The 22,920-nt window shown below is 58.9% G+C and overlaps 6 protein-coding genes across 6 annotated transcripts; 3 read left to right on the forward strand and 3 right to left on the reverse strand.

Annotated features, from left to right (window-relative positions):
• Window positions 1-4,459: 4,459 nt before the first annotated feature.
• Window positions 4,460-5,515, forward strand: PLICBS_004303 (uncharacterized protein; the record flags this gene model as incomplete). Its single annotated transcript, XM_018326972.1, has 1 exon — window positions 4,460-5,515. The coding sequence occupies one exon, from the start codon at window positions 4,460-4,462 to the stop codon at window positions 5,513-5,515; it is 1,056 nt and encodes a 351-aa protein (XP_018174434.1).
• Window positions 5,516-6,975: 1,460 nt separating this feature from the next.
• Window positions 6,976-8,223, forward strand: PLICBS_004304 (uncharacterized protein; the record flags this gene model as incomplete). Its single annotated transcript, XM_018326971.1, has 1 exon — window positions 6,976-8,223. The coding sequence occupies one exon, from the start codon at window positions 6,976-6,978 to the stop codon at window positions 8,221-8,223; it is 1,248 nt and encodes a 415-aa protein (XP_018174433.1).
• Window positions 8,224-8,431: 208 nt separating this feature from the next.
• Window positions 8,432-9,871, reverse strand: PLICBS_004305 (uncharacterized protein; the record flags this gene model as incomplete). Its single annotated transcript, XM_018326970.1, has 2 exons — window positions 8,432-9,490; window positions 9,548-9,871. 2 exons carry the CDS (start codon window positions 9,869-9,871, stop codon window positions 8,432-8,434), a joined length of 1,383 nt encoding a protein of 460 aa, XP_018174432.1.
• A 708-nt stretch (window positions 9,872-10,579) lies between these two features.
• PLICBS_004306 (uncharacterized protein) lies at window positions 10,580-12,724 on the reverse strand (the record flags this gene model as incomplete). The annotated part of the gene is made up of 3 exons (XM_018326969.1): window positions 10,580-11,383; window positions 11,440-12,335; window positions 12,391-12,724. The coding sequence occupies 3 exons, from the start codon at window positions 12,722-12,724 to the stop codon at window positions 10,580-10,582; spliced, it is 2,034 nt and encodes a 677-aa protein (XP_018174431.1).
• A 5,631-nt stretch (window positions 12,725-18,355) lies between these two features.
• On the forward strand, window positions 18,356-19,195 carry PLICBS_004307 (uncharacterized protein; the record flags this gene model as incomplete). Its single annotated transcript, XM_018326968.2, has 1 exon — window positions 18,356-19,195. One exon carries the CDS (start codon window positions 18,356-18,358, stop codon window positions 19,193-19,195), a length of 840 nt encoding a protein of 279 aa, XP_018174430.2.
• Window positions 19,196-19,554: 359 nt separating this feature from the next.
• Window positions 19,555-21,080, reverse strand: PLICBS_004308 (uncharacterized protein; the record flags this gene model as incomplete). The annotated part of the gene is made up of 3 exons (XM_018326967.1): window positions 19,555-20,204; window positions 20,312-20,651; window positions 20,706-21,080. 3 exons carry the CDS (start codon window positions 21,078-21,080, stop codon window positions 19,555-19,557), a joined length of 1,365 nt encoding a protein of 454 aa, XP_018174429.1.
• Between the last annotated feature and the right edge of the window lie 1,840 nt (window positions 21,081-22,920).

Below are 22,920 nucleotides of genomic sequence, written 5' to 3' on the forward strand. Positions count from 1 at the left end.
CGGCCACCAAGGCCCGCGTGCTCTCCTGGCCTGGATGGGCTGCTCCAATCTTATCGCGGCCAAGGATGAGCTGTCATGTTGGAAGTTGCGTTTCCCCATGTCCAACCACTAGCAAATTGCTATGGCACGTTTGACGTGGCACTGTGACCATCAATGGCCGTCAAATACAGCCACATTTTGCAATTGTGTGTACACCCTCGAAGACGCACCGTCCTGAGCGGGCATGCTCCACTTGAATGAGTCCTTCCCAGCACCTCACAAAGGTGTCTTTCGGAGCGCAATTGCAGGTATGTCCTCTGGAAAATCTGAGAAAAAATCAGCAACCGTTTCCCTGGGGTGCCGGGGGGTCGTGGGCTTCGGGCCAGGCAGCAGCAGCTGATGACCTGACTCGCCTCCAAATCGGCTAGAGACACGATTTCAGCCCCATTTCGGCGCAAGATCATCGCGGTGGATGGTGAAGCAGCTGCAAAACCGCCACCAGTTACGCCTGATCAATCACTATCCCAGGCCATGACTCTGTCCTCGTTCCATGGCAGCCCTGCAACGCTGTTCCAGGAACACTACACGCTGCCCATCTGGCCGCTGCCGCCCAGACGGACGGCAAGGGACCAGGTGACGGGAAATTCCAGCGAATCAATTGTTGCGGAATGCTGCTGCCTGCAACTTGCCCCTCGGGTCATAGTGCGTAGCCAATACTTCGTAGTGTCCGCACCGCAATATGCACCGTGATTGGACTTTGTCAAAGGAGAGAACTGTCAACGACCTGGCGCATAATCTTGCAACGAGTTTGAAGGATCATATCATCTTGCCTTCTGTGGCCGGGGGGGCACTGAGCATGAGGCGCCTGCGCCAAAGCCCAGACAAATGAGATGGCTCGCATTGTCCTGGGGACTACCTGCCGGCAGCCGTCCAAGGGCGTTTGGGGCCGAGTCGTCGTTACTGGTCGGTTCAAGCTGGGGCGGTTGGAGCGCGTCCAGTGACGCACAGGCTTCACCAGTTCATGTGGTGTCATTCGGTGGCCTAGTCAACGTGCGTCTACTACTCGTAAAAGGATGTGGTGCCCAGACGGGCAAGGTGGAACCATTGTCCCGCTGCAGACGGGCCGGTGGACTGTTGATGTGGATTCGCTATGGCCATTACACTTCATTTTACTGGCTATTCTTAGGCAGAAGCAATAAAAAGAAAAGCTGGGGTAAGGCCAAGTCATGGATCGGACCGTGGCTTGTCTACGAGCGGACGGAGGGAGCTGCACTTCGCCTGCCGTGTAGTGGCAACGAGAATAATGGAAGTGGGGAGTGTGTTGGTTGGAGCTGTGGCGTTTGCGGAGTTGACGACTCTAATTCGGCGGGTAGCTGAACTCTACTTTTGTGGCGCAACTAAGAATCCTTCGTGCCACTGCGGTTGGATGGGGGGTCCCAGGCATCCAGGGACCGCATGTCTGTCCGTGTACCACGCTGTGGAAAGCCACAATTGCTCCCCAATCTCGGGTCGATATTGGCCCACCCGCCGCTAGAACCACAACTTCAGTCACTCGCAGGTTGATGCCTGATGCAATCAAAAGGGACCGCAAGCACTACACAATGGCTGCCATCTCATGAGCCCGTGATTCCTTGCAATGCAACAGCCAACGTCACTGTCGACTTAAATCTCACTAAGCCATCGACCGCCCAAACATTATGACTATCCACGCGCCATGGCTCCAACGGTATGGGCTCTCCACCAAGAACCAACAAGTTTTCCACACCACCGTCGTGATCGTCCTACTTTTGGAAACTGGCGAGATGTAGATGACAAAGAGGCATATATTCTGGAGGGATGGGGCGAAGGCTTCATGTTCGGCGCCTTGCTGATCATGGTAATTATCACCGTCGCGAATATGAGAAAAGGTGTCCTTCTGCACAAGGTCATTCTACTCGAAGTAAGTGACGAGTTGTCGAGACGACGTAGGTGCATCCCGCTAACGGAGTCAGTTGCTGCTTGCGATGAGCCATGGCACCTTCTGCTTCATGTCATTTCATGGCTATGGGTTTTATCTCTCGTCCACGGCAGCACTTCTTTATTGCTCCTATTTCACGCATAATGTTGCGGCGTGGATGAAGATAAAGCCATTCTTCACCGGACCCCGGCCGCTATTTGGGCCACGATATTGTGAATGGGTACGCTGGACGTATCTGACGACGCTTGCGATGACAATACCTGCACTCATCTTCGAGATATTCAACAACTTTCGCTACTTCAACAACTACAGTACATTATACCGGGCCGTTCGCCCATATGAGCCATTGATGAGAGACCCTTGGTGGATCTTCAGTTGTTTTACTCTATTCCAGGTGATTAATAAGAGTTACAGCTTGAAATTCGTCACGTTGATAGGGCGCTCTACAAGATTTGTGATCATGGTCGGCGCAATATTGCTGGCTATAAGTTTCACCATCATGGACATTTTATCGTCAGTCATCCGGGGATTGAGCGGTACAGATGGGTACGTACCAAATTGCTAGCTTCTCACCCACTTCACTAAACGCCACGACAGAATCAATCCCTACTGGAAATTGGCACTCGTCTTCAAGTGCCTCTCGGATAATATCTTGCTGGATGACTTTAAGAGCGTGCTGCAACGTCTGTGCGACCTGAACGCAGATCTAGTGGCCCCGGTGCTACTGAACTCGGTGCATACGAACCCAGGTCAGGACGGAGGTTCAGCTGATAACTGCGAAGAACCGCTTGTAGCTTCTTCATCACGAGAAGCCAGGGTTCAGCCTTCGGACGCGGTGCCGGACCACACCCAACGACAAAACGATTATAACGATTGGTACAAGGCACGGGATATGTCAGCAAACGTAGTCGGAAAGGTTGGGATAGTAGTCCACGAGTTGCCGAGGCTACCATCGTAGTCGTGGGGCTAATGGTGTCAACGAATCTGTCAGAGGATATACCGTCACAGTCGAGGAGGCTCCAGGCGGCCCGGCCCAATTCGACATCGCTGTTAAGATAACTGCGACCTTTCTTCCTCTTGACGAGCAATAAAGAATAGCCAAGTCGAGCCGTTCCGTTGCCGTCGCAAATTGGACTGCTGCACGCACGGGCTTCATGTCTGGTGTCTCGTATTCATGAGTGGCTTCCATCCGGTCCGTTTCCACCTCTACCATCATCGAACGTTCCAGAGGGATCACAGTTGGAATCGCGTCAATTGATGAGAATTATCTTCAGGAGATAACATGTTACCAGATTCCTACGCCTTCAGCAGGTCGAGGTCCTCCGGACCGATCGCAAAGGAATGAACATCTGATCTTCTGGCCTTTGCATAAGTACACGTTACGTCGAAAAAATGCCAAACTCATGACCCTCTGCGAAGGCAGTCACATGGGGCCCGACAGGCACCCATCCCGACCGTTTTTTACTTGGCGGCACAGGGTGCTCGATATGGAACTATCCTCCGAGCCGAGCGGCCAACAAGGTATCTCAGTCGATTACGGAGAGTCCGAATGGTGGTGTCCTGGTCGACCTTTGCTTCGGAATTGAGGATCGCCACAACTTTGAATCCCGACCAGCCAGTTTCTAGCGACAGACAATGCCCAGCCGGCCCCTAGCCTCCAAGGTCGCAGTAAACCCTGCTGTATGGGAAAACTGGCAGAGTTTTACAAATAGAATGTCAGCATCTACTGAGGAGCTTTCGCAGATGCTTGGGTTATATCCTGTGCGGTTGAGTTCAAATATCGTGATGAACTGGGCGGTATGGTTGGAGTTAGATTCGCTCTCACGCAGTTTGTTTCAATTTGAGATATTGTTTTGGATTTATCCAGTCCGATATCCTTTGGTATGTTTGGCGAACAGGTTCGAGTTGGCGACCTATGGTCTAAAGCCTGCAGTTTACCGGCATTACCATTCGTCACATTTCACATCTGGAAAACTTCGTTCTCGTTCACCGAGGATACTGTTGCAGACCCATATTACGGTAAGGAGAGGCCCTTGTATCGCCGGCAGATTGTGATACAGGTGGCGTAGGTGGCGGAGTGTCCGCACCAGATCGGTGGAATTCGCCCCGCCTGGCAACTGGCAACCCTACGGCATTGACCACTATAGGTGCAGCAGACGGGCGAGGAACGTGACGGGTAATTCCGTCTATGGCCTCGGCTTCACCGAAATGACCATGGTTCAAGCCGCGCGCCCAACCCAATTGAGTCACGTCTGGGGTTGGCGGAGCGAGATTGACAATCCCGAAACGGTGTATCGCTTTGCAACGCCTAGATATAGCCCGACAACGACAGGTAGCGTCAAGCTGCAGCGATAGGAGAATCGGAATTCAGAACTCAAACCGGCATTCGGGGCTCTATCACCGGGTTGGGACGCACAACAGGTCAAATTTTTTGCACCATGCGAGGGAGTGATATATACCCAGAGTCGTCAAAGCAAACCGGCAGCTCCCTATTCAAAAACACAATTCTCCTCTCAGCACAAAATGGCTTCACCGTCGCAAATTCTTGTCCTTGTCACTGGCGGCTCAGGTTTTGTGGGCTCTTACTGCATCATCGATCTGCTTAATGCCGGCTACAACGTTCGAACCACTATACGGTCCATCTCCAAGTCCTCTGCCCTCAGGGATGTATTGAAGAAGAGCGGCCGTATTGAGGAGGCATCACTCGATCGACTGTCTTTTGCAGGGGCTGACCTGACCAAGGATGACGGCTGGGAGCAAGCGGTCTCCGGCTGCACATACGTCTTGCATGTCGCCTCCCCATTTCCTCCCGGAACCCCTAAGCATGAGGATGACCTTATCATTCCCGCCAGAGATGGTGCGCTCCGAGTTCTCCGAGCTGCCAAGGCTGCCGGCGTCAGGCGGGTCGTCATGACCTCCTCCTTCGCAGCAGTCAGCTACGGGCACCCGCAGCAGGCAGCTCCCTTTACAGAGGACTCTTGGACGAACACTGCTGGTTCAGACGTCTCGCCGTATGCGAAATCGAAGACACTTGCTGAGCGTGCTGCCTGGGACTTTATTGAGTCTCCGGAAGGCGAAGGGCTTGAGCTTAGCGTCATAAACCCTGCGGCTATCTTTGGTCCTATTCTAAGTGCAGACACCTCTGCCAGCATCCTCCTCATCCAACGACTTCTAAACGGCGAACTCCCGGGCTGCCCGAACTTGGTATTTGGCATTGTGGACGTCCGGGATGTTGCTTCGCTGCACTTGCTGGCCATGACAAACCCTGCTGCTGCTGGAGAGCGTTTCATCGCCATCTCTCCGAAGTCAATGACTGTGCAGGAGATCGCCATCACGCTGAAGGAGAGGTCACCGAACTTGGCGACGAAGACGCCAACGAGGGTCATTCCGAATCTTTTGCTTAAATTTACAGCACTCTTCGACAGAGAAGTGGCATCGGTGGCGCCGCAGCTGGGCAGGTGGAAGGAGGGCACAAATGAGAAGGCTGTCAAGCTGCTGGGATGGAAGCCAAGAAATAGGGAGGATGCTATTGTAGCAACTGCGGAGTCGTTGGCGAGGCTGGGCTTGCTGAGGACGTGAAATGCACTTGCGTCTCCCCGACGGCCATAACGTCTGTATCAGCACGGTGCTTGTCCAATCCATCTCTCGTTAGACAATCTAAACAATGACAGGAGGGTTAGTCGCAGGTAAATTGACGTGTCCGAATGTCATCGAACGATGTCATCAGCTCACCGAAGAGGGCTGCGTTTGTTTCCACTTCACTCTTGATTCAGCCAAAGGCTGACTTGAAGGGTTAGTTCATGCCCTGCGACGCAACCCCTTATCGCTGGTTGCGCGTCGGTTGGAACACCAGCTATTCTTTACGCCGCGTAATCCCGAAGCAGTATTCGTAGATGTCGAGTAGAGGCCTGCCACCGGCGATTGATAGGGCCGTCTGGTCGAACAGCTCATGGGCTCAGCGAGCCGATGGTGCTGGCTTGCTCTGGTTTGAGGTTGGAGCCGTCGGGACGGCGAGATTGACCGCACATCCATATATCCGGTCGAGGGCCTCGAGGCAGCTCTGTCCATGCGCGTGACGAGAACCAACATGAATGAAATGCAACCAACCCAGGCGCTGAGCCAGCCGCCCGTCCTCCTGCGCTTCAGAGGTGCCGAGCTCAGCCAGGTCGCGCGATCACACCTACATCGCTGACCTGCATGGCTCACCCGGCTCACCCAAGGTCGCGCGATTGGCCAGAGCGCCGGAGCTACTGGCGCATATGCCACAGAGTCCCCCAGATGCCGGCGAGCTAGCGGCTGTCAGCGACAAGGGTAGCCGGGCTATAAATAAAGGAGTCGCCGCCCACGTGTTTGCATCACTGGCTCTCAGTGCTCGACGATGTTGAGGCTCAGATGCCGTTTACCCCCATCCAGTATGCACTGCGCTGGAGATTTTGATGGAATGCGCTGACAGGACCGATGTTCTGGCAATGTTGCGAAAGATGTCGCTGTCCGTGTGAGGCAGCGCAGGACAGCACGAAGACGGCGGCACATGCGTGTCTAATCGGTGACACTTGAACACATGCATTGACGATGAGCCCAGACAGCCTGCTGCTCCTCGGCTTTAGGAAGAGCCGGGTATGCTACAGAAATTGTGAGAACAGTGCTGGAAATGCTTTAAGGCGATGGCGTCTCACTGGTCGCGTGTCCCTGGGCTTCATGCGGCTCAGCTGGCGTTTGGTCAACGCAGACACTGATGGCGGTAAGGCTCACGGAGTCCGGAAAGGGGCTCAACACCGATTCGCGCCGCCTTTCCTAAAGGAATAAGCTTATTCTGTACAGGGGATCCGGTCGCGTTCAAGCACCGCATTACCCGAATCGGACGCCGCTTGAACCCCGTGTCGCGCTCTGGCAGAGGCTGAGTACGATAAGCTCGGCCATATTCAACATCCGACCACAGGCATGGATCGTTATATAAGTTTACTGCCTTTGGCACGCAAGAAGACGGCACTCCCCTGACTGGTGCAACAACAGACCGTTTCTGGCAGACCAACTCAGCCATGGCAGTCACGTCGTTCAAGCACTGGCTCGGAGCCCTGCTCCTTGCCGTCCTCTCCTTCAACCTCGCGTCGGCCAAGGTCGTCGATCCCGCCAAGGACACGGCGCAGTACCACAAGGCCTTCCCGCTTTTCCGCAGCTCCAACATGGCCGGCGCCGACAAGCTGGCCAGCGGCATCGGCTTCCACTCGTTCCGCATCCCCAGCGTCGTCACCACCAGCACGGGCCGCATCCTCGCTTTCGCCGAGGGCCGCCGCCACGACAACCGCGACTTCGGCGACATCAACCTCGTGTACAAGCGCACCAAGACGGCGACGAACAATGGTGTCAACCCCTCCGACTGGGAGGGTCTCAAGGAGGTCGTCGGCTCCGGCGACGGCACCTGGGGCAACCCGACGGCCGTGGTAGACGGCACTACCATCTACCTATTCTTGAGCTGGAACGGCGGCGAGTACAGCCAGAACGGCGGTGACGTTCTCCCCAACGGCAAGCGCACCAAGGGAATCAACAAGAGCTGGGAGGGCCGCCGCCACATCTTCCTCACGGAGAGCCGCGACGACGGCGCGACGTGGTCCAAGCCCGTCGACATGACCAAGCAGCTGACGCCCGAAGGCAAGGCCTGGGACGCCGTCGGCCCGGGCAACGGCATCGTGCTCAAGTCGGGCGAGATCGTCATCCCCGCCGACGGCCGCAACATCATCGGCCGCGGCACGCCCGGCAAGCGGACGTGGACATACCAGAGCCTTGCGGGCGCTGGCTCCGAGGGCACCATCGCGCAGACCCCCGACGGGAAGCTGTACCGCAACGACCGCTCCCCCAAGGAACATGGCTACCGCAAGGTGGCGCGCGGGTCGCTGACGTCCCTCTCCGCCTTCTCGCTCGACAAGGGCCTGCCCGACCCCGGATGCGAGGGCTCTACGCTCTTCTATAACTTCAAGGAGCCCAAGGCGCCCTCGCGTGTCGTCTTCCTCAACTCGGCCCACAAGACGAGCCGCCGCCACATGCGCGTGCGCATCAGCTACGACGGCGACGCCGCCAAGTGGACGTACGGCCGGTCCATGAGCGACGTACCCGTCGCCGGCGTCGGCAACGAGGGCGGCTACTCGAGCATGACCAAGACCAAGGACTGGAAGATCGGCGCCCTTGTTGAGACCGACTTTTGCCAGACCAAGTGTGACAAGGATGATCACCGCGCCATCATCTGGCGCCGTTTTAATCTGTCATGGATCGTTCACGGCCCGAACAACTAAGCCATCGCATGTCACAACCACATGCACAAAGTAGCATTGGCGGCAGTCAGGGGGCTCAGCCTCTACCACTCCTCAGCAGGGATTCTTCCGTACCTTTCATACCATATTGTAAATAGTACATGTATATAATCATTTCAAGCATATCAGAAAGGTGTTTAACTTACAGCGACAAGCGCTCAGTTGTGCCACGCTCCATGTCCGCTCTTACTTAGAGCCTGGACAAAAGCTCATCGGCAGATGGACTGATGGCGCGGACTACCTCATCTGCCACTCGTGAGCCGGCCGCAAGCGCCCCCTCCGCGTGCCCTCTCCACACGAAGCCTGTCTCGCCGCCAGCGAAGAAGACATTGCCTTCCGGTCGCCACTGGTCCTCCTCCAGAGCCCGCAGGCCGGCGGCAGGCACAGCAAGGCTGGGCGCCTGCTGCTCAAGCTCGACGATGGAGAACGGCGCGGGCACGTCGCATCCGAAAATGCTCTCCACATGCTTGACGACGCATGCCTGTCTGTCGGCAACCTCCCACCGCCAGAGCTCCCTTCCCGGTTCGCCCGCGACAATGCATGTCAGCGAGTATCCTTCCTCCTCGTCGCGCGACGTGTCCTTGACCAGGCAGACCGGGCCGTCGACACCAATGCCCCAGCCCGAGAGCCCGCGCTCCTGCCACCACGGCTGCTCGTACGACAGACGCACCGCGGCGAGGAACCCAGATGGCGCGCTCGCCAGCCACTGCTTGCCCTCGCTCAGCAACGGCGCCAGCTCGACGTCTCGGCACTGTGCCGCCGCGCTCGCGAGCACGACCTTGGCGCACTGAAATACACCGCCTGACTTCGTTGACACGATACACCGGCTCTCGGAAGTCTGGTCGACACGCTCCACGGCCTCTCCCAGGCGGACAGTTCCGGGGCGGAGCTGAGCCGCGAGCGCCTCGCGCAGCTGTTGCTCTGCTCCCGCGCTGCCCGCTATACGCCATCTACTGCTGCCACTGCCGAGACCCTCAAGAGCCCGAACGAGGCCGCCCGAGCACTTGCAGTGCAGCAAGAAGGACAGGGCGCCAACTTCTCGCGCCGAGAGGCCGAAAAGGGCGTAAGTCCAGGCGCTGGCAAGCTTCTGGACGGAGGGCGTCGCGCCGTGCGAAACGACGAGCTCGTGGGCCGACATGGCGCCGTAGTTGGGGAGCATCTGCGCAGGGTGGTTGACGTCGACGCGCTGGCTGAGCTCCTCGATGTTGTCGACAATGCGCGTGTACGAACGCAGATCGTCCTCGCTCAACTACAGAATGGTCAGCGCGAACCCTCGATACCGCATGCACCCACCAGGAAGACGTACGCTGGGTGTGCCGTCTGCGTGGGAGGCTCCCAGCCCTTCCACTGCGTCACGCCCACTGACGAGATGACGCTGGATATCCAGGCCCAGGCTGCGAGCGAGCTCCAAGACGCGGACGTGGGCGTCGCTGAAGCTGTCCTCGGTGGACCAGCCGCCAATGCGCTCTCGGCGTTCGAGAAGCAGGCATGACGCGCCGGCCTGCTGGAGCTCGTAGGCGGCTGCCAGACCGCTGAGACCACCGCCGACAACGATGACCTCTGCCGAGGTCGCTGCGTGGCGAGAGGGAACACCTCGCGGTCGGTACGCCATTTCTTGAACCGCGGCCATGGTGTGGAAGGTGAGCTGTCGGAGGTTATTCGGTGTTTCGGACCACAGCTGTCTTTTTTTCTCAACCAGGGACCCGTATTACTGAACGGCAGGGGGGAAAACAGTCAGCGCTCCTTTTCGCTTGGAAAACACAACGCTCTCAAGCAAGGTAGACGCTGGGCAGAGTGACAACTAAAAGACCAGCCAGCTTGGAGTCGAAGTTTGAAATCACCAGCGGGGTAGGATCCATTGCGTGAAGGAAGGAAGGGATGGGTCCCGCGGCACGGTCATTATCGATAAATCGCCAACATAAACGGCTGTCGGGGGACTCCGCGGCACCCGCCCCCATCGTGACGGCCGGTGGGGCGGCGAATGGCGACGGCAGGCTCGGTGGATCGGCGCGCCCTCCGAGTCTCGCCCGACCCTGGCCGGCCCCACTCGTGCCGGCACGCCGGATTGGCCCGGCAGCCGTCCCGATGCATGTCCCGATGCACATTCCGATGCATGACCGGTGCACGGCCGGACGCACGGGGCCCGGAGTGAGCTGTGAGCACTGGGAACGGAGGACTCGGGACTCGTACGGTGAGAAGCACCTTTGTGGTGTCATTCACTGGGCGCTCATACCGCGCCCGTTTGCTATTTCGTATCGCATGTGTCTCGTACCAACATGAACATAGAACAAGGATAAACAGTCCGTCATCGCCAAATACATACACGGTCGCCCCGCGGCTAGACATCCATCGTCTTCTCCTTGACCAGCTCCATCTTGTCGTCGCCGCGGTGGTGCAGCGCCATCTCCAGCGTCGGGTACAAGACGTCCGCCTCGCCCGTGCGCTCCTCGCCCGCCTTGGCCAGCTCCCACTGCGAGCGCGCGAAGCGCTCCCTCACCGGCTCCGACATGTTGACGAACCGGAACTGCAGGTCCTTGCCCACGTAGCGCCGCAGCTCCATCTTGAGCTCGATGAGCGTCAGCACGCCCGTGATGTCGATGAAGGACACCATGCCAAAGTCCAGCACCACGTGCCGCAGCGGGCACACGTCGCCGTGCAGCGGCGTGATGCCCTTGCGCTTGCGCACCCGCCCGACCGTCTTGCTGGCGTACGAGTTCCACCGCCGCTCCGGCGCCGCCCCCGAAACGTCCAGCGCCGCGTCTGAAGCTGGCTCGTAGTGCACCTTGACTGACTCGACGACGGCCGACTTGACGCGCTCTGCGTTGGCGAAGAGCACGTCCTCGGTGAAGCGCACCATGTATGCGTCCGCGGGGACGTCGACGCTGGATGCCGCCTCGTGGTTTGGTACCGTCCAGTGCGTGTTCTCCGTGTCCATGTGGGACAGCCCGACCCAGCGCGGGAACGCGAGCCGAAGGAGCGTGTACACGATGCTAAAGCCCACAGACGCGGCAAGACCGATTTCCGTCGACGTGAAGAGCGTCACCCAGAAACCGACCTGCGAGGCGACAAAGTCGATGAAGCTCATGCGCCAGTAGCGGTAGAAGAGGCGTGGTGGAGAGATCAAATGCACAACCGCCATGATCTATAATTCTCGGGTTAAAACATGTGCTATAAGAGGCATAGAGAATTATTACTCACAATGATAGCTGATAGTGTCGCCTTGGGAATCCAGTAAAGGACGCCGCTCAGCTCGTAGAGTGTAAGCAGGATCCAGCCCGCGGTGAAGAGAAAGTTGACCGGCGAGTGCACGCCGCACGAGTTATTGACTGCCGTCCGCGACATGGCGGCGCCAGTCGTCATGGACCCAAAGAAGCTGTTGACAATGTTCTCCACGCCCAGGTAGAAGAGCTCCTGGCTCTGGTCGATCTTGTAGTTGCTGCGCAGGCCAAACGCCTTGCCAACGCCGAGATGCTCCACGCTCATGGCGATGAGGGGCGCAAAGGAGCGCGCAAACACCTTGGACAACAGCTCATTGTCGTGTGCGCGTGGTGCCAGGATGCCGTTCGTGTGAGGCTGCGCCAAGTCCCACTTGTAGGAATCTTTATCCAGATTGCGGTTCACCAACCACGAGATGAGCGTGTAGACGAAGAGCACAATCACGGCACGGCTGGTGCTGATGAACTTGATCCACTTGTTCTTCTTGCCCCACGTTGTGCCCATCTTCTCGAGCGCATAGAGAACCGCGAGGCCCGTGAAGCCAATGGCAAGTGTCAGGGGCTTGATGCGGCCGAGGTGGCCCAACACGTCGCGAATGATCTGCGCAGTGCCGGAGCCCGTCTTGAGCCCGACAAGCGAGCCAACCTGCCCGAGGCCGATGACCAAGGCCACTGCCGAGATCCAGCCTGACAGTACGGGGCCGGAGACGAAGTCGAACAGAAAGCCGAGCTTGAGAAGGCCGATGCACAGGGCGTAAACGCCTACCATGAACGAGATGCCGGAAGCAATATCGGCCGGCGCATAGCCTTCCTTGGAAATGTCCGCCACGGCCTCTGCCGTCAGGAGGCCGAGAATACTTGTCGGGCCGACGGACAGTTCTGAGCCATGTCAGCCACCCATCACTCACAAACGGTTCACATCGAATTTACGCACCCTTAGACGTCCCCAGGAAAAAGTACAATGCCGAGGGGATCCAACTTGAGTACAGGCCATGCTCGACAGGAATGGTCGCAATCTTAGCGTAGGCCAGCCCCTGCGGGATGAGCATCACGCCCACCGTGATACCGGCAATGACATCCCGCAACAACCACTTGTAGTCATAGTGCGGCAGCCAGCTCGCGACGGGCAGCTTCTCGACGAGGTACTCCGCCGTGGCCGAGGGCAGGCGACGCGCGATGGGCCCGACCCAGCTACGCGCCCTGTTGAGGTTCGGGTCGGTCCGGTACGCCTCGACAAGGCCCGCCTTGAAGTTTTGGACCTTCTTCATGGCGGGTCGACTGCTGCGTGCCCGGGTAAGGTCGGAGACGGACTGGACGAAGGGGGCCCTGCCTGGAGATGGCTCGGGATGTTCGGCGTTGGTGGTGTTGGACCGCGGCGAGGAGGAAAGGGGGCCTGCGGCGGTCTCTCGGCGTTGAGAGGTCCGGACGGGAAGCTTTAAACAGCTCTCTCGTCGCCAGTTGTGCACATGGGTAGTAAGGGGAACGATATATCGCTGGATGGGACGACGGAAACGAGGTCACGGATGGGAGGAAGAGGGGGATTACGACGAAACACAATGCTGGAGAGTCAAGAGGGGAGCAGCAGTCCGAGTATATACTCGGGGCGCGGCTGCTTGGTTCTCTCGTTTCCCTGATCGCCCGGCTCGTCCATCAAATCATGCACGGGACCCAGCATCAACGGCCAACTTCCCAAAGAGCAATTCGCCCTTCAAAAGCCCCAGGTTTAGCCTCGACACGCGCACGCCCCCGCGCCATTCAGAACCGGGCACACACACACACGCACTTACTCCTCCCCTCTCACTCGCCGTACCATCGCTCCCGGCGCACGGGGAGCGGGATTGAGTTACACGACGCGGGGGCAGACCGTGAGGGGAGAGCAGGTCGTTCGGCCACCCACGAATGGGCGACGACACATCGGCCCAGGAACTACTTGCTAGGGGGGGCTTGCCACGAACGGGACGGGGGAGGAGAAAGAAGGTGTGGCCAGGTGTCTGCGTGTGTGTGTGTGTGTGTGCGCCGCAGCAGGCAAGCAGCCATTCGCATCAGCGCCATCCTTCGCGGCATTGCCAGATCTGGGAACTGCAGTCTGCGCTCCTTCTCGCGTCGTGCCGCCGCACTGCCTCGACGGATCCCGTCCCGTCGCCGAGACAATGCATACTTCATATGTAAGTCCCAGCGCCCGAGCGGGCCTTATCACGACTCCCGGTGAACGGCTCTGGGTCAGTAGTGTAATAGTGTCCCGTCCTTCGCTTTCTTTCTGGGGTGAAGGCGGGTCCCCATGTCAACCTCGTACTTTCGGTGCTGACGCTGCTGACGGGCTGGTCGGTAGTGCGATGCGTGATGTGGACACGGCCGAAAGCTGGGGCCGGATGCGCCAGTGGCTTTTTTCGGCTTCGACACCCGGAACCAAGTAGACAGGATTGCCTGGCCACTCACGCTTGAGATGCGCCAAGGGAGAGGGCGTGTCACGACGAGCCATTGGGCCCTCGGTGCTGTGTTCTGGAGCCCGTTCAGAGGCGACGATCGCCCAGCCCTGCCATTGAGAGAAACGCCACGAGGAACAACCATGCACGCGGACAAAGGCCCGTGCAAGCAAGCGACGGGAGGAGAGTTTCGCTGCTGTGTGGCTGGCTGGCCCCTGCCTTCCCGGCCGAGACACAGGCCGTCGTCGCTCCCCGGGCTGTCCCTGTTTCGACGAAACGCGGCAGTACTGGATCATCGTCGCCGTCATCACCACGAAGGCAGAGAAAAAGAAGGTAGTATCAAGGCGGGTCCCTCGATTGTCTCGATTTCGCAACTGCCGCGGATGGGTCCTCTGACTGCAGTACCTGGGCTGCTCTAGCTCGCTGGGGGGGGAGGACACCGAGCACGACTTGGACGCAACGCAACGCACGACTGTGGTGAGAGCGGCTCGAATGGACGGACAGGCCCACAACGCAGTCAGTCATCACGGACGGAGGGCTGAGACGATGCAACGCAACTCAGAAACGTGCCGTCTTTTCCGGGCGCAACGCTGGGCAGGGACCTGCCAAGAGAGGCGCGTCCAAGAGTACCCTTCTCTGGCTTTCGCCAAGGCAAGCCGTGGGTGAGCCTCCCGCTTCGTGGCTGTTGCCTTGGAGAGACGGTGGTGGTGGTGCGTCCAACGCCGACACATCTCCGTAAACAAGTGCAGTACTGTGTATGCAAGCTCAAGTAGCCATGGATGAGGTGTAGATGTCGGCTGCGGCGTCAGCTCGGTCAAGGGATCAGAAGCCTGGATACCTGAGGGATGCTTCGGTCGGTCTCGCCCTCTCCCGGGGGATGTTGGCGGCGCTCACTGCTGTGCTGACGGGCTGCTGCCCATGGATTCATTCATGGCGGTCATGCGTCAACCCTCAGATTGAATTCATAGATGCTCCCTCTAGCGCCGCATGCCAGCAGCCAACCCCACGACCTGAACGGCAAATCTGTGCTGAATGATTTGAAGCGAGGTGAGTGAGGGAGAGGAGGGAGACTCATTTGTGGAGTTTTTGGTGCCCAGGGTCGCCGCGGCCACCCGCCAACAGCGACGGAAGAGCCCCGCCGCCGCCGCTACAAGGCCCAGGTGCCCCAGTGAACCCCCTGTACCCTGCAGAGGCGCTCTCGCTAGGGCGCCACGGGGGCTGCAGGGCCTCGATTCGATGCCCGCAGTGGAGGGCCTGCAGTTTCCTACCGGGTGGGCTCCAGCGCTCAAGGTTTACGGTAAACGTCCCGGGCCATGGAATCCAGTCCTGGTGTCGACTCGGCCCTCGGGGCATTTTCCAAGTGGCGAGACCGCCGTCCTGGCACCCAATGCTGCTTCACGACGGACAAGCAACTCCGTACCACATCACGTACTATCCTTCATCGCTTCACTAGCAGCCACCCCTCCGTCGCTACACCGGCTAAAGTGTCAACCACATGGCACTCTGATCGTCGCCTCGCAAGCGGCCAAAAGCAACAACAGCCTGTTTATTGCCGTTCAAGCTCTCGAACGTATAGTTGTAGGAGCAGTGCCATCGGAGCGAGGCAAGCGAGGCTATCGGGGTGGACACGATGTGAGAGCGGGGAAGCTGTACGATGCGGCGGGGCCGTGATGCGGTGGCCCGGTCACTTACACCCTTGCTGGCGCCAGCCTGGTCCGGCTGGGGACGTCAGACGGTAACCTTATGCAAGCTGACTACGAAGTACCATTCCCTCATATTAGCTTGTTTGCGAATGCTCAGCGTAATAGCGATGGGATGCTGATCGCCTCGACGTCGCCTGTGCTGTGCTTCATCGCCGTGAATATGGTACTGGCCCCTGACCACCATGGCCAGGACGCTTTACGCCCTTGGCAACCCAGGTGCAAGGATGATAAACATCTCGAGCTAACGAGGTTCTTACTGTAGTGGCGCACAGTCGAGGCCTTCTAATCAAAGTGCTACCTGCATGTCACGATGCAACATATTGAGTGTTTGAAGACAGGACACAACACACCGAGCATCACCGCCATGGCACATCAAAAGCTCTCTGCTTCCCCTCGCTCAGGGACATTGCAGCTGTTGATCCATCCCTTGACCCTGACCGTGATCCCCTGGCAGGCAGTCACACAGCGCGCACATCCCAACCCATGTCACACCCCTTCCATTCGTCCATCCTTCGCCGCCTCACCTTAGCCGGCCACATCCAGCCCCCCTCACCACATCACACTGCAGCCAGCATCCCCCTCTCCGTGCTAACCTCCGCCGACATGGACACGGCTGCCATCTTCGGCCTGGTCTCGGTCACGGTCGGCAACGACATCGACACCGACATTCGTCCGAGCTGAACTCATCCCCTGAAGCTCCCATGACGATCACACAGCACGCGAAGGACAATCAATATCATCCGCGACGCGGACTTACGCGCTGCGGCACGGAGCAACTGTCGAGCCCTTTGGTCTGGTGCTAGGATTCATGCAGGAATGCGTAGCTTCGCCCGACTATCGAATACGCCGTCCCCGCTTGAACCACCACGGCTGTCAAGTGGTCGAGGCCATGCCAAGCTCCGAGCCGCGATGCTCAACCCGCTGCACGTCTATCTGTGACGGACTTCGCTTCTCGCTCGGGGAATTTAGACAGCGGGATCCATGGGGGCGGCGAAGCTCCTGCCACTGACCTTCCCGACCAGCTTTAGAGACTCACGGGCATCTGTGCCGCATCAGAACCTTGATCAGAGCCCCTATCCTGCAATCCTCATGCCGGGACCTGCTCCATGCCGTGTGCACCCGCCATGCCCAGTTGGGGTTGTCACCGAGCGTGGCAAACCGGCCACTTCCCTCACGGGCACCAAGTCCCGTATACAGACGGAAAGCTGTGGATTTGGTCCCACTGGGGCTGCCGTCAGCAGGAATTGTCCGACGACAGCCGAACGGCGGCGTACGGTGATAAAGTTGAAGTCTCGAAGCCGAGGCGAGAGAACATCCATTGCAGGCACACTGGCTGAGGAACTCAAAGGTACTTTCATATTGCATAGTGTTTAGTATCCTTGATACCAAGAAAGAAATGAGTATCAGCTCGAGACAAGTTTGAATTGTGAAGAAAGAGGACACAGTACGGGAGTGGTAATTATAGACACCAGACTAGGTTCATGTCTGTATGGTGTTGGATAACTCAATGACTAAACGAACCCACGACATTCCCGCACCGTATCTAGCTCTTTACAGAAGCCAACTTCAGTGTTGTCAAGCACTGACGACATGGTGAGATAAATGTTACCGTAGTGCTGAGAAACCGCACCGGGGAAGGACGAGCTTCGGTGCAACTTAATCTCTGGTTTCCTGGCTGCGGAGGCAATAGGCCAGATATGGACGCGTCCGTCGTAACGAAGCCACTAATACTCTCATTTCTGAGCTTTATATCGATGTTTTACTTGGAAAGCTCCGTGAGTTTGCCACCGTACTCACTGGAGATAAATCAAGCAACCATCGCCATTATTCGCGATGCATGTGCTCGTGCACATGCAAACGTCCAGTCTTCCAGGCTTCGATGTACGTACATATGCTCCTCGTAGCACGAGGTCCGCGGTGTGAGGATCAAGGCATTTTTTATGAGAATCTCCAGTTCAAAAGCATTGCTGATTCGTCGCCAGTGCTTTTGATCAACGTCTCGAAACATAGAATTCCGAGGTACATGTAATCCTCTATATGGACGCAAACCGTGCTCATAGCCAACATGGCGGCGAGGTGTGGTGATACTAAGGAGGCCCAAAACATGAAAATGCGATGGGCCAGCTTCAGGGCTTTCAAGTTGGAGGGGAAAAGCTTTGAAGTTTTGGCCTGCAGGCAAAAACTTGTACAGCCAGGCGCCATGCGTGCCGGGTAGGATGCTCTCGCGAGAAGAGGCCGCCCTTGGGCAGGGTTACATGCGCCGTAACTAACCACCATGATTACTTTTTTAAAGTAGCAAAGTAATTCAGAACGTGTAGACGGCCTCAGAGGGAGCAGGTTGCGAGGGCTTCGATTCGGATTCGTGAAGGTCGAGGGGACAAGGCTGATGCATGTTGTACTTTGCCATATTGCACCGCAGCACAGGACGTACGGCGGAATCGGCAGATACATTGGGGCCGGCCACCAACGCCGACCAGCAACAAATGTCTGGGCAAATGTCCAATTCTCGGCAATCCCAACCGCGCAAAGAATGTCTCGGCCCATGATCCGCGCTGGATCAACATCATGCGCCCGCGCACTGTCAGCACCACGGACCCACCGCCAATTGCATTCGCGCACGGCGGCCGTCAACAGTGACGCGCTTCTGGCCGCGCCGCCGCGCCTTCGCCATCGCCGCTGGCCAGCACAGCAGGACAGCAGCCGGCGTCCCCGGTTCATGTCATCCGGTCAAGCATTGCACTTGAAGAAGAAGGAGTTCATCGCAGACAAAAATATGCCGCCTAACTGGAGGGAGGAAGTCGAGGAGAGCCTCGCCAAGGTGGATAGGGCTGCGGCGGAGGAAGGTCTGAAAGCGAACAAGTCTCATCTCGAGGATCTCGAAGAGACGCTCAGCAGGAAAACCCTCAAGCCCGACTCGCCATGGGGACTCGCCGTCTACCGCACGTGCTACAATGACGAGGCCGCGTGGCAGGAGATGAAGGAGGACTTGGAGGCGAGACCACGTGAAAGCATGGAATTCTACGTCGACGACGGCCTGTTTGACCGCCATCAATTCGTATTCATGGACGACAAGGCGCGGTTCGACGGCGCAACGCCCTACGAGATTCGAGGTCATTTCGCGAAATGGGCCAGGGAGGAACTGGCGAGGTATTGGGCCGTGCAACCCGTGACGGAGGAGATGCTGCAACGCGACATCGACCAGCTCATAGACACCGCCGGGACGCGATACAACGTCTGCATGGTGGTTGACGACGTGAGCCTGCTGTCGCTGAGCAAGGAGGCGCTCATGGGGCCCCTGACGATGCTGGTCAATAGGAGACTCGGACCCCCGGTTGTTGAATCCCTGGAGGATGAAGATGACCAGCATCCCGACTACGCAGATGGGTGGATGCATGATCGCAACGAGGGCTATGGCGGGTGGGTCTACTCCAGCACGTTGGAGTACGTCGACACGTACGACAAGTTGAGCGACTGCAACAATTGGGAGGAGGATTGGATGTTTGCGTATCCGTCTGTAGTGTACGACAACATGGGCCTCGAGAGGTCGCCGGCGTTTTGGAGGGATGATATTGCCGCGGAAAGGGCAAAAGCTGCCGCCGCGAAGAAGCAATAGGTTGAAGACTTTTCTGGACCGTAGGGCGCGACTCAAGCGTCATGGACCTGGCGCCTCCCCTGTGTGCTGGGAGGGGCGTTGCGAGTCTGCACGGACATGGACTCTGAGACACCGGACGGCCTCGGCCGAGACATGGCGGGCCGTTGGCGCCGTGCCGTGCTGCACGTAAGTTGCAGTAATGGGAAGGCGCGGGCATCAAAACGCAAGCCGTTTACATGCAAGGAAAAATATAGATTGACGACCGATATAGTCCGTAGTCTGGTGTATAATTACAATTTTTTTTGGTTTCGTCTTTGACACGACATCCAAAGACATTGATCCAACGACTCGCCAGTAGCAGTTGGTCTTTACTGTCCCGTTCAGGGCTTGGTGATCTCGTCCTTCTTTGCGTCCTGAACCTCCTTCCAAAACTTCTCGCCCGCCTCCTTGTCGTCGGCAAACAGGTGGTCGAGGACCATGCGCTGGGGCGTCTCACCCATCCACTGGAAGAGCGAAAAGTCGCGGAACTGGTCGGAGCGGAAGATCTCGAGCATCTCGACGGGCTCGTCGCCAATGTTCTCGACAAAGTGGCCCATGTTCTTGGGGACGATGCCGACGTCGCCGGGCATGTAGTCGAAGGTGCGGGCGTTGCCCTCGGCGGCGAAGATGGTGACGCGGGCGCGGCCGCGGATGAAGAAGGACCACTCGTCGGCCATGGGGTGCCAGTGCATCTCGCGCAGGGCGCCCGGCTCGATGATGGCGTGCGCGGCGGCGACCGTCTTGGAGAGGGGGAAGTTGGTCGAGTCGGCGATGCGCACCTCGCCGCCGCTCGTCTTCTTGGGCTCCTGGTCCAGCATGCGGTGCGTGAAGTTGTACTTGCTCTTCTTGACGTGCTTGCCCGTGGGGCGCTCCTCGTCAATGGAGCCGGGCTTGGAGCCCTGGAAGATGTACTTTTCGCCCGCGGGCAGGTGCTTGAAGACCTCGGGGTCGAGGTGGAAGTTTTCGGCGATGACCGACTTGGGGGTGTGGGCTGGGTAAGGGTCCCGTCAGTATATACGGTGCCGTCTAAACACAGATCCATCCCCTCCACACTCATCATGAGCGTGGATGATCTCGGAGGGGGGTGCGAGAACTCACCCAGCCAGTCCGTCAGGATAAAGGTCGACTCCTCGGAAAAGTGGCCGTCGTCAAAGATGAGCAGGAACTCGGTGCCGTTCTCGCCCAGGCCCTGCAGGGAGTGGGGGACGCCGCTGGGGAAGTACCACAGGTCGCCCTTCTTGAGGTCGTCGATGAAGTTGCCGCCCTCGTAGTCGAGGGCCGTGACGCGGACCTCGCCGTCGAGGACGTAGGCCCACTCGGCCTCCTTGTGCCAGTGCAGCTCGCGGATGACGCCGCTGTCGAGGCGCATGTTGACGCCGGCCAGCTCGACGCTGGTGGGCAGCTCGCGCACCGTCGTCTGGCGGGTCCAGCCGCCTTCCTGCACGGCAGTCAGCATTTAAGATGTCAAAAAGTCTAGCTGGCGAGGAAGTACCTCGATGCGCGTGTGCGAGTCGGTAAAGCTCCAGCGCATGTTGGCGACGTTGCCGTGGTCGGTGCTCGGCGGGCGGATCATGTCCGGGCTCTGGCGCGAGCGGTCGCGGTTGTACGGCCCCAGGACGGAGGCGCCGAGGCCGTTGCGCCAGGGCCGCGGGTCGAGGTCCTCGCCGATGGGGTCGACCTTGGAGTCGTAGGGGTCGCGGTGGCCCGGCGTGTATGGCCGCCCGTTAGTGTTCGCCGCCTTGCTGGCCTTGCCGAGGAACTTGTCGGGGATGTCGAGGCCGTTGAGGAGGCGCTGGCGCGGGCTGTCGTAGTGCGGCAGCGCGGCGCACATGCCCGCCAGGAGCAATTGGCTCGTCGAGAGCTTCATCTTGTGTGGTTGGGTGAGGCACGGGATGGAGGAGCACGCCCTGGCTATGCTACGGACGAGAGGAGGGGAGGAGGACGGAGGAGGGCAACGGTGGTCGGTCGGTCGCGGGTGGGAGGACGAGGGCCGGAAACGGGGCAGGCCGGGTTATAAGGCAGAGCTCACTTTCTGCTGCTGCTATTGAGGTGTGCCGGGGAGCTCCCAACCATGTCATCCAATCCGTCAGATGTCTGTACTCTGTACCGCAGTACGTATGTACAAGAGAGCGACTACCTTCCAGCTTCCCAATTCCACCTATTCCCGATGCGTGGCCGGCCGCAAAGTCAATCCGGCGATTGGTGGGCGCGGCCTTTAGCTCACGGCTACAGTCATCCATCATCCCGCGGCCGGCGGTCCCCCCGGTGATGAATCCATGATGCGCGACGAGCTCTGTGGAGCTCCTCGAGCGGAGCGCGTGGGCGGGCAAGGTGGAGCATTGCGCACGAGGGAAAGGGAACGCTGGGATTGCTTGGCTGGCTGGGCCGGGGCTTGGCTTGGCTCGGCCGGGAGACCGGGGAGGCATATTGGCATCACGGGCGTGTTTGGGGCAGGCAATGGATGACGGACGACAAAACAGGCACTTCGGCGAACGCCAGAACCAGCAGAGGGAGGGAAAAACAGGCTGATGCGAGACCGACTTGCCGAGCAAAGTCCGCCCGTGACCCTGTCACGGAGGGCGTCTGCAGGGGGGGGGGGCTGTGTCGTGTGTGCGCCGCTGAACCTGATGAGATGGGCAAGGCTCGGCATGAGATGGATTCAGATGGGATGGGGGGTTTGCGGCGGGCGGGCAGCTTCCCGGCGAGGAGCGAAACCCTACTTGTAGCGCCCGCGCCGGCTGTTCTTCTGGGGCCCGAGACACCACCTCCAGCGCACCCCGGCCCCCCCAAGCGCCCCCCCGAACCGCCCCCCCGAACCGCATGGCGCCCATGCGATTGATTCGGAGGCATGTGTGTCGCATGCTTGCAGCAGGTTCCGTCTGTCTGCACTCTGCAGCACCATGCATCAAACCTCCAGCCACTTGCAGCGCTGCAGAAACAAGAACGCCTATCCGCCCGACGTCAGGGCGGCCGACCGTGCTCCTTTTGAAGGCTTGGCCGACGTCCCTTCCATCCCCTTTTGTCCAACACCGAAGCAACAGCACCGTCAGCTCCATGCAGCACTCCGAGATGCCGAAGCGAGCGCGCTGCTGCTGCTGTCTGGATTCCCAATGGCTCGTCCCCAGCCCATGTCGGCGCTAGACCTGGGCGAAAAATGTCGCCATTTTTTTGCAAAAGACGGGAGCGATAGAGCAGACCCGTCCACCGACACCGGGACGGGGTGACGCAGGGGACGACGTCCCACAGGTACTGCACCGGGCCGTCGCAACAGCGGGCCTCGGCGCTACCTAACAGTCACCACCTCTCCACAGGGCAAGTGCTCGGTGGACCACGGGCCCTGGAGGTACCTGATGCGCGCTGAGGCACGGTTGACGACCTGCCTGCCTGTGGTGCAGAAAGGCTCAATGGATTGATCGTCGGGCCCCACGCCGTCCTGCGGCAAAAGGACCACCACCACCGCCACCACCAGCCCGAGCAGTCTCCGATCGCCGCCGTCCGCCGCGGCTCCCAAACGTCTCACACCGGCCCCAGCGTCGCAGAGCTCCCGCCCGCCTTCACACATCCGCCCTCCGACACAGCACAGCTCGCGCGCCGGGTATTCCGCCCACTCCTCGCCCTCCCCCCCTCCTCCTCGCCCGCGATCGCGCAGCAAGCAGCCGAGCAGCAATACTTCAGACATCCGTCCTGCTGCTGCTGCCGTCGCCGTC

The sequence above is a fragment of the Purpureocillium lilacinum genome (assembly GCF_023168085.1).
Source record: "Purpureocillium lilacinum CBS 284.36 DNA, scaffold_3, whole genome shotgun sequence".
NCBI classification, from domain to species: Eukaryota; Fungi; Ascomycota; class Sordariomycetes; order Hypocreales; family Ophiocordycipitaceae; genus Purpureocillium; species Purpureocillium lilacinum.